Source organism: Perkinsus marinus (genome assembly GCF_000006405.1).
Source record: "Perkinsus marinus ATCC 50983 genomic scaffold scf_1104296971766, whole genome shotgun sequence".
In the NCBI taxonomy this organism is placed as follows: domain Eukaryota; phylum Perkinsozoa; order Perkinsida; family Perkinsidae; genus Perkinsus; species Perkinsus marinus.
The window spans coordinates 4,042-15,286 of record NW_003201984.1 but is presented as its reverse complement, the minus strand read 5'-3'; the positions used below and the strand labels follow the sequence as shown (position 1 = coordinate 15,286).

Here is an 11,245-nt window from a genome sequence, read left to right as displayed (position 1 = left end):
TACTTCGCTGTCTACCGTTATCAATGGTGGTAGCAGAACTGGCGATGCAGTCCACCATTGACCATCGCATCATCATCACTACACCATCGGATCTTCTCCGTTGCTATCAGCATGCTGCATGCTGATTTGGGATGGTGCTTCCCAAACCGACAGGCTGTTAGTAACAGCTGACTCCGTTACCTGTCGTTTGGAGGCTCCTGCTGATGTATGCGTGGGATTGAAGGTTGAGATCAACTCACGACCCACCACTCGATCCAGCTCGGGGCGCTTATGCTCGAGCCATGCTAGACTAAAATAAACAAGAGCTCCCATGATGGGAGCTCTTGTTCAGACGTGATGGGAGTCCCATCACGTAGCACGGAATACTCACCTTGTGGGCCCGACAGCGAGACACCATCAGACAAGCTTTTCCCTCGGAGATCTTGTGAGTCGACAACCTCAGTCACAACGTCTCGTTGATGGCCACGTCTGCCATCTACGGGCCCGTGTCAAACGCAGGTCATCTCTGAGCTGATCGAACACCGCGACATTCACTCCTGTTCGCTCTTGCGGTGTAAAGGAGGCCGCGCCAGGCTGAACTGAAAACGAGACAACAAACTGCTCATTGATAGAAACATTCAAATACGGCGCTCCAGCCTGGAGCCTCCAGGGCTCACTTCTGATAGTAACGTTCCGGTCCGGTACCCAAGTGCTGCTACTGGAGAAGCCCTCGGAATTTCCGACAGCTGGAGCGCTGTCTTCTTCCTCTTTGGCGAACTCAGCGTCGAGGTCTATCTCATTGGAGATCTCATCCAAGCTCGTGGGGGACAGCATTCGCAACGCATTATCAATGCGCGTGATAGAATGGTCGATATCAGTCATCTCAGCGCTCTTCAGGATCTCCACAACCTGATACCGCCTCGATCAGCCATGTTAGTGATGGAGAATACGCACGTGACCAACTGCACGTGTTGACGACAATAAAGAGATCCGGAGGGGTTTTTTGGGAAGTCTCGTTGGTTTTCGAACACTTTCTCTTCAAGCAACGTGTAAATTCCTCACTTTTCATGGACTGAATATATTTTCGAACACGGGCGCACACAAAAGAACGTATCACGATCAAAATTGATTTGGAAGGCAATCCCTTCAGGGCAGTCGAGCTTACCCTTTTCCATTCAACAAGCAAGCGCTCTTCCTGCACCGCTTCTGATAGCCTTCGAAGATGTCTGCTATCCGGTACTGCATCTCGGTCTCTTGAGCGTAATGAGCCAACAGAGACTGGTCGAGCAGAGGCAAGTCAGGTCGCCCCAGTACGGCGTCATTCACCTCTGGTGGTGCCGCATAGTCCTTTCCACCGTAAATGAGCTCCCATTCCGAGAGGCATTGTACAGCAGTGTCTCTGAGATCCCGAGCATAGACTGACTACTTCTGGTGCCCTGTGAGCCCTCAGGACTTCGCTTGATGACAAATTTATCACTCATCCAAAAGTGGCGAAAAGAAAATCCAGTCGAACTTTGCTGTCATAGTCAAGGACTACTCTCGCGATGGCATCGCGGCGACGCCTATCAATGGTCTACGGATAGTCGAAAACTCATGAGCTCATCCAATCCAACTTGTCACCGATAGAAGCTGAAGGACTTACGGCTTTCTTCAGTATACGTGCGTCACTCAAGAACCATTTCCTAGCCCTACGCTGGACTTGATCAGTTTTCTAATAGCATTTTCTAGCAGTCTGTGTGGAGGTCGGAGGCTGGGATGGCCGAGAAGCTCCTTCAGGATCACTGCCTCAGCGGCGCTGCGTTTCTGTGTGCGATGGTCTCGCTCGTCATCGGTATTCGCTCTCTGTTGACTTTTTAACCTTATTATAACGCAACAGCCCGAACTGAAGCTGCGCTCAGATATCCAAGATGAGCCTTTAAGGTGGAGCACGATGTAATGTGACAGACAATTGAGCTGGTTGAGTAATGTTAATCTGAATGTCATCGGGGGGCAGGTATGTGATAACGGCACCTGACCAAAGATGATTCAATGAGCAATTCAATGCCATGAGTGCTATGTACTCGGTCTCGTGAAAAAGTGATACCACATTAGCACTGATGGAGCTCGAGCGAGTGTTTTTAAAGATTACTATCAATGGCTGCACGAGCCGTAGGTGGGAAGCTGCTGGTATCGTCCAGAACAACTCTAGCTCCTTCCATGTGGAACGGCACGGGCGATGTGTTGTTGAAAAGTACACTTGGAGGCGTAGACTTCGTCTGGATGAACCTGAGAATTAAACCCAGAATCGAGTAGTAACCAATGTTGGGCTTTGCGGAGGGCATGAAGGCACGGTAGGCACTTCTGCTATTGAGAACGCTGTAAGCGAGTGAAGAAGGCGACATTTAATGAGGTAGATGAGCGTACATTGTTGTAATAACAAGATTTTTAGGGTCGGCATCAGAGGTAGCGAGCCTGCCTGTTACAGAGCCAACAAGGGGCACGGTCGCATCGAGTAAGAAAGTGCCAATAGGGGGTGGTCCTGGAGAGAGAGTCGGCCCACGAGTTGTAGTAGGCCCAGGACGGTGAGTAGTGCGAGGAGCTGTAGTGGCAGGAGAGGCTGTAGTGGCAGGAGAGGCTGTAGTTGTTCCACCACCTGAAACGGAAGGCCTAGGGACCTTGTGTCAGAGTATTCGACCCACCGTTGCTGCTGCATCCTTCCCAAATGACAGCATTTATAATCACGATAGCGGATATCAAAAAGATTTTCATTCTTGGTAACAACGAAGCTAAAATCAGACACCCAGAGATCCTTGGCCAGATCGTATCTCCTATTCGCCGAGCAATAGGGCTTCTGGCTTGGGAATTCGAGCACTACTATAACAGGCGGCGTGTCCTCCGCAGCTTGCTCATGTAGCTGAGCCTTGCCGGCTTGTCAGGCGCGAGTGGGGATAGAACGCGGGGATTTGCGTGAGCCGACGCGTGTGTACAAGGGCTGGTAGCCTGGCAGTCGTGAGCCGTTTGAAACACGGCGTGACTCACGCCACGCATAGCTTGACGAGCCGTACGCAGGCGGCTGGCAGTGGGCGTGCGATGTTACGTAATAACAATGTTAGTTACATTATGTTACAGTAACACTCATCTTGTTTTCGTTACCCGGCACGTAAGATTCCCACAGTGAGCTTGCAAAGGATGTATCGATTGGCTGCGTAGAGTAGCTCCTTGTCACAAGGACTGCTTCTGATAGAGTATTCGTTGACGGAACCAAGATAATCAACAATACAATCCTGTTAGTAACACCCGCACTGGTTGACTCAACAACACTTGGGATAGTGATAATAGGTTATAAGGCTTCTGATCTCATCCATTTCAGCCTGAGGGCAGCGAGCCGTTTCATGCAACGGCTTATGGGCGAGCGAGATTCGTGCATACGTGCGCGAACAAGCCCGTGCCATACGTGAATCAGTGATTCACGTGCAGACGTGACTATCATCACGACGTGATTCAGAATGACGTGGGGAAATATCCCCGTGGCTACGTGGCATTCCATGGAAGGATCCCAACGAATTCATTGCTGAACCGGATGGGTCTCCTGCTCGCCCATCGTGATCGTTTGCATGAGTAGCAAATAACGATAGGCATCTAGGTCCGCAGGACCTTTTCATCACATGCAGGCCGTGGTTCGACGATGCAATGCCGATAGCGCGTGTAATAGACCAAAAACGTTCCAAGCACATACGCTGCATGCGCAACCAAACATATCAGTTTAATACGAATATCCTAGCCCGCCACTCCTGAACGTAAGTTCAGATTCACCGTTGTATCACCACTCTGCATCATTGTGTCACTTCAAGACTAGGAACCTAGTTTCAAGTAATCGAATCAATCTTTCATTGCGCGTGAAACAAATCATCAGACATTCCAGCACAAACCTTGTGCGTCCGCGTCATCACGTGAAATCGTGAAAACCTCAAAGCCCAACTCACGTTATGAGACTCGAATCGACTGGCAGAGATAGTGTCAGTATCATACTGAACATGTTTGCCTCAGCTTCATCCACTCCTCCACCAATGTTCGTCAGGATCTCTGTAGCTACGATAGCCCTCATCTCGCTTGCTGAAGGCGTGGTGCTCGGCCGTTCGAGGGGTAATGAGAAGCCCCTTTTCGGTAGCATCGACAACCCAGAGCTCACACCAGAGCTAATCAACCTACTGAAGGAGCTGGAGGCCGATTTCATCAAGCAAGATGAGGAGCGTATTGCCTCATATGATGAAGGTCCTCAAATAGCAACAGTTTCGGATGATGGTAGCTTCTCATATCCGCCGGGTTGTGACCCGGAGACGCGCCCGGAAAACAAGTACTACTGCTTCCACGGCAAGCGCATTACAACTGGTACTGAGAAGGAAGTGACAGCCATTGTTGATCTCTTTGATATCACTGACCCACAGGACAATGTTATTATGGGTCTCACAGCCGAGTTCGAGGGCAAGACAGCGAAAAGTCTGCAAGCGCACGCCGGCGGTGAGGCAGAGGTTGTAGCTTTTGGTAACAAAAAAAGACTTGGCGGAGCCCTAACCTTGGGGACTTCTGATGTGGAATCCCCCAAGCCTGGGCTACTCGGCCGCTTGGAGAAGAACATCGTGGGTAATCCTCACTTCAGAGTCTATGTTCTCGGCTACCTAACTTTAGACATGGAGCATGTACCCACTGCCAGTAGCTATGTGTACGCTACAGATGCTGGGAATATGGGCTTCAACGTGACAACATCGGTCACCAAGAAGCTCAAGTTGGGTTCTGTTGGTGCTTCCCTCTCTCTGACCTTGGATACTCTTAAGGCCAATAACAGCGTGTGGGACCTCAAGGGTGAAGCGAGGGCCTTCGTCAGTACTTTATTTCTCAAGTTGAACTTCCCGGCGACCTTCCTTAAGGAGAGGATCGTGTTGAAGTAAAATCCCCTCAGCTTCTTTCAACGAGGCTTTGTGGATGATTCGTCTTGGTTCGCCATAGGTGCCTGAGATTCTATATTCAGCACATTCTGGGACGAGCGAACATTAAAAGCACACCTTCGCTAGTGCGTTGCCTTGATGTCCGGACACTCAACCACTTAAGCTTCGTAATTTCTATGCTACGTTTTTTTATCGATGCGAGATGAGTGGAGTCTTCGAGTCGCCACGAGTCCCTTCATCATATCCATAATATTTCGAGACACGGCATATTACTTTCTCATGTCATGGAATCGCTCCAGATGGAAGTTGATCGAACATGGAGTCCAACACTTATGCTACAAGCCGGGAGTTGCTCGCAGCTATATTGTAGACTCGATGAATAGAAATCCTTAACTATTTGACTTTGGAGCTGTTAGACTATCAATCAAGCGACCCTGTTGTGTTTTGCTGAGTGAGGAGACCTGATGGCATATTGAGGACACTTGATGACATACTGGGGAGGCTTGATGGCATATTGAGTAAAGGAGCGCGGATTACTGAGATGTGTCCAACATTGATTGTGAGACAACCATGTCATATATTTAAATAGTAAATATTTCGCCACCTGACTCTCTCGACAAGGCAGAGAGATGAGAGAAAGAAATGAACAGATGATATGCATTACATCGGGCACTGAGAGATCGAATCCTAAGATTGATCGAAACTCTGCCCCTAGGATCCATCTCCATGTAGATCGGATCTAATAGATCTTCAAATTTCGAGGTAAGCGGCTCATCGTGAGCCTCTTGAGCAAGCTATTCAGCATCTCCCATGATCAGGGTCTCAGTCAGAGACGCTCCGATCGTTTCCTCTGAGAAGTAAAATCCTAAATTGACCTCTGGAATGACCGAGGTGTATATATGGCCCATATAATATGGGGGTAGTTCCAGAGCTCTCTACCTTATTCTCCTCCAGGAAGTTCCTGATAGTAGCGGAATGGTATCGATCACAGCATCCGACAGGCCGACTTCCAGCCACTCAGCGGAGTCCTATGTAAACTCTAAAAGTGGCGAGTTATGTGGATTTTGGTAATGTCTGAGCTGTGAGGTTGATCTAGCTCCAACGGTTCCGATAATGACTGATTTACTTTGTTCAACTAGGCACAACGGGGTCAACTCTTCTCCATAGAGTCTGTCAAGTGTGCGGAGTTTCGTAGTAGAAATTTTGCCTGCCTCGGTAGTGTTGGAATGATGGTGTAGTTATGTATCACACTCTAAGCTCGTTATGGCTCTTGCTCGTAGATAACACAGTGTCTCACTGACTCGGGGAAGACTCGTGAAAAACGACATAGCACGGGGTGAATCACTCCGACTCGGAGTCTCCGAGGATAATCACAATAGCGCTAGGAAATCATACCACTCTGGTGGAACTGCGGTGGTATGCCACCCTGTGGTATCTACCTGGTAGATACTCAGTGATATGATTACTGCTTGTCTTCTTCTTCTCGCTCATCTTGGGTGCGACACGGTCACTCGCTAGCTCTCTGCCGCCAACATGCGTCCTGCTGCAGCCGCGTCTCAGCGGCTCGCAAGTCTCCGTTCAGTGAAGTTCCATTTTGCCCAGTAAATTTCCGGTACAGTTGTCGAAGATGACTCATCCTCGTTGTTTCAAACGACTTGCTTGGCATACGGTAGAAATGATTGATACCGTATGAAATATTGAAATATTGTTTATTGTATGACGGCGTCAGGAGATAATCTCTGAATATCCTGACGCCGTCAGGATTTTCAGACCGTCAGCTTGACGGTCATCCATCGAAGTTTCTCAGGCACCATCGCCAGCTCCCTACTGCTCATGACATCACCGAAGTTCTACGAAACGAGGAGCGTATGCCGTGTATGATTTCTTTCAACCCAGCCCGCCACTCCCGGTAGCAAGCATCGGTTGGTCGACCGTGCGCGGCGTCGCATCGCAGGCTGGCACCGCAGCGCAGCGCATCGTAGGCTGGCACCGTAGCACAACCTGCGCGGCGCCAGCAGAGGCGCTCGTCGGACTAACTCGATGCTTCGAGGGCTGGAAGCCACAGTGTCTTTCAGCCTACTAGACCCACGCGTCCAGGAGCGGGATATTTAACCCGTGATATGATTCACATCATGTGCAAACCACATTTTACATTCCACTTCGCGAAACATGCATGTGGTCAGTGGATATCACGTAAAACGTGATGTGCTTCACGTAAAATGGGCTGATTTGTCCGATGTAGTTCTCCGAGTATTCCCAATTCGCGTTTTACATGGGAAGGATGACCACATCGTCAGGTTGATGTGATTTGTGCGTGAAGGTGACGCACAATGTTGTGTGCAGGAAGCCTTAAAAGCCTCCGTGAAGTGTCAGAGCTCGCTGATAAGTTTAGTTCCTTACGCGATTTGCAACAGCGCCAACATTGTTGTAACAAACTGTTAGTTAGTGTTGTCACAACAACACTAACGACAACAGTAGCCAGATATTTCAAGCGTTCAATGGATCGTCGCATCGTTCTGCTGTTCCTCTCGTGCTTCGCGGTACAGCCAAGTGCCAATGGACAAGTTATCACGCTAGATATAGCCTATTATGTTTTATCTCCATATGGATTTGGGCTGTATCATGCATTTGTGACGGACGTCATCAGTCTATGCATGCTGTTGTTGATACTGGGAGCGATTACTTCTTCCTTGTTTGGCAGGATTGGTTTGAGAAGACTACTGGCGAAAGTTGTCACGAGTAGCCAGTCGGATGTTATTATAACATTGTTATAGCTGTTCAAAGCCGTGTACCCCGCTTAAGCCGATGATGTCATTTGAGTTCGAGGAAGGAGCACAGAGGAAAAATATCCCTCGGCTCTGCCGACTTGATCGACCTGACATTCGGATTGATATTTCATCAACACCCTCCCGATGAGGATGTTACGATCAGCTTGTGTAGTCTTGGACCCCATCCGGGTGAAAAGGCTCCCTTTCGCCGATGCAACAGCTGCGATCTTCTGAAAAATGCGAAGCAGCACTGTTGCACTCTATAATAGAGTCTCTATTTAAAAGAACCAAAGAGTCATCAAGAAAAAGCGCAATTCACTCGTAAATTCCTGCTGGATGGAGGCGACAAGGGTGTTTACAAGCATCCTATTCATTACGTGGCACGTAATACGTGCCCCTTCTCCAAGGGAAAATGTGGTGGGGGCCCCACCGTGGGGCTCCGCAACCTGCAAGTCGGCTCTGCGCATGTACGTCTTGGCATCGATGACGGCTGCCAAGTTTTACTATCATGATAATATAGCGGATATCGGCGCGTAAGCTAGCGTGGCCGCGAAGACCGAAGTCGAGCTTACCTTCGATGACGCGCTGGAAATTTGGACATTCCGTTGTAGGTTCATTGACTTCATGCCAAATTTGGTATTTGGACTGGGTCCCAAGGGAGATGCCCCACTTAAGATGACGCATTTCAAGGCTGTCATCTCACTCAAACGAGAGGCTGAAAACCGTTGGGTATTCCCTGATCTTATGCTTGTGGGGAACTTTATCGAGTTTCAGCCCAATTGCACAGCTGGCTATCTGTCAGATAGTATCTGAGTTAGATTATCTAGCACAGGCAGTCAAAGGTGCTTCAGAATAAGCTATGAATAGCCGTAAACTATTCTTGTGGGTCGTGTTCTTTGGCCCGACACCGCGGGCCAGTTTATCGTGTGTTTCTTTCAACAGTACGCTGCAGTCGACACCGACGGCACGTGTTCTCGCTCGGGACTAGCTATCCCGGCCATAGTACGGCTACCCGTATTATTAAACAGATTTGATCATACCTCATTATTAGATAGAGTCGATCACCCGATTGCTGGACTTAGTATTTTCTCCACACCTGTAATGAGTAACTCATTACAGGTGTGGAGAAAATACTCATGGATTAGCACAGTAACATGGACTGAACTCATTATGAGTTCAGTCCATGTGTAATCCCGGCCATTATGGTCGTTGCGGCAACGACGTTCCCCATCACCGAACAACAATAATTTCGGTCGGATCTCGGACGAGTGGGTGAGCTATTTGCATTGGCTCTCGACTCTAGAGTATCGATCGATAGACTAGTCGCTGCAGTCACTCGATAGACTAGTCCTGAAACGGACAACTCCTTCCATAACCAATCTTGCTGGGAAAATGCCAGGCTGGCCGAAAAGTGAAAAGAATGAGCCATTCCTCTAATTCCCGGGAATTCCCGAGAATGTGGCGATACCTCCCAAGTTGTGGCCTGGTTATGTGCAATCTGGCGTAATAGGTGTTATTGCCTGTGTGATATGGATATGGGTTGTGGACTTCATATAGATCCAAAAACCGTGCAGCTAATAATGAAGGCTTCCCTTGCGGCGAAGTTGCTGATGCTTATCTCGATGTTATATTTGTTGGCTTTTTTTGGAAGATCCTAATCGGTTGAGTCGTATACAACAAAATCTCTTGCATAAACTTCCAACTAAGTCTCCTGAGGATTTGGCTAGAGCTCGTGCGCTTGGTTTACAGTTGGTAGTTGGCTCTGACGATGTTTTATATTGAAAGCGTCGTAGTGGTCAACATATTGACTTGCTGTTGGAGAGCACGTTTACTTCACGGGAGCTGTTGTCCTGGAGTGCCGAACGAATAAGCCATTATCTAGTGTTGTCATGGTTGCGTCCGTGTCTAGCATGGCTCCGCAGGCCCGTACGTGACAAAGTTAGGTCTTGGGCTCGTGAAGTAGCTTCACGTATTCAGCGTGAGAGAGATACAGCACATGGTGGATGGTTTATTGATTTCAGTAAACCGTTTATCCTCTATACCGCTGGTTCGGCCATTGCTACTGGCTATGTAATACATGTGCAATACATAGTATGTATTGCTCAATGACGAGTATATTATTGAGGACAGCACTAAGCTTAGATCCAAGTCGGATAACAAACATATTAACGTATGTGGAGTGGATTGGGACATCATCCAACTTAGCAGATGTGCTCTGTAGAGTCCCACCTAGATGGATAATTGAAGAACATCAACTTAAAACTCTGCAATAGGCTACCATTGGTGCTACGTATAATTCGCCATTTATCTATTTTGGTAAACTTTTTCATCATCAACAACGTGATGATGAGTTGCGAGATATCTATACCATGGTAAGAGATGGACTCCCATGTGCACGGTATTTACCTACTGGTTATCGCGAAATATGGGAGCAATCGTGTATTAAGGATGGTTTACTCTGCTACTTATCCACTGCTTGGCTATTGTAAGGTAACTGTAACCTTCGTCTTCAAGTTCTTCGACATGAACACTCACATCCTACTGGTAGTCATGTGTCTTGGGATAGTTTTGTTGGCCGTCTACGTACGAAGATTTATTGGTTGACGGTGGACCAAGATGTTCAACGTTTTTGTGTAACTTGTAAATACTGTATTGCAGCTCAAGCACAAACTCCAGTATTTCAGCAGTTGGCTCAAACTGAGATTGGTAGTCCGTGGGAAGTAGTTGTAGTAGATGTCCTCAAGATGCCGATGGATGCTTCTGGTAGCTCGATACTGGTTACTGCTTCTGATACGTTTACAAAGTGGGTTGAAGACAGAGTATTTACAGGGAAGATGCTTCCAGTGTGACTGAAGCAGTAGAAAGATGCTTACTTCCCTGGGTCTACAAAGCTACATCAAGACTGATCGTGGTAGTGTTCTTGGATATTATGTGATGCAGCAACTAGCGCAAAGGCTTGGTGCGGCTAAGGTAAAGTATGGAAGGTCTTATCATCCTCAAAGTCAGGGTCGGATTGAGAGAAGGCATAGAACGAGAGCTATCGCGGAGTGCGTTACAGCGAATCTTTCCGCCACAATTCTAAAAAAGCAGTTCAGCATCAACCGTAAAGTCGCAAGGCCTTTCCGTAACCGTAAACTGCTTACGTTACGCACACCGTAACGTAAACCGTAAAAAAACGTTACGCTGCCCATCTATACTTGTTCGCGCACGTATGCACGAATCTCGCTCGCCCATTAGCCGTTGCATGAAACGGCTCGCTGCCCTCAGGCTGAAATGGATGAGATCAGAAGCCTTATTACCTATTGTCACTATCCCAAGTGTTGTTGAGTCAACCAGTGCGGGTGTTACTAACAGGATTGTATTCGTTAGTAACACTGGTGTAGTTTGTTGTCTCATTTTCAGTTCAGCCTGGCGCGGCCTCCTTTACACCGCAAGAGGAGTGAGTGACGCGGTGTTCGATCAGCTCAGAGATGACTTGCGCTTGACACGGGCCCGTAGATGGCAGACGTGGCCATAGGTCTGCGAGGGAAAGCTAGTCTGTTGGTGTCTCGCTCTCGGGCCCACGAGATGAGTATT

At 48.3% G+C, this 11,245-nt stretch overlaps 1 protein-coding gene across 1 annotated transcript; it reads left to right on the top strand.

The window, feature by feature from the left end:
* Nucleotides 1-4,025: 4,025 nt before the first annotated feature.
* Nucleotides 4,026-4,904, top strand: Pmar_PMAR015002 (hypothetical protein; the record flags this gene model as incomplete). Its single annotated transcript, XM_002766788.1, has 1 exon — nt 4,026-4,904. The coding sequence occupies one exon, from the start codon at nt 4,026-4,028 to the stop codon at nt 4,902-4,904; it is 879 nt and encodes a 292-aa protein (XP_002766834.1).
* Nucleotides 4,905-11,245: the final 6,341 nt, after the last annotated feature.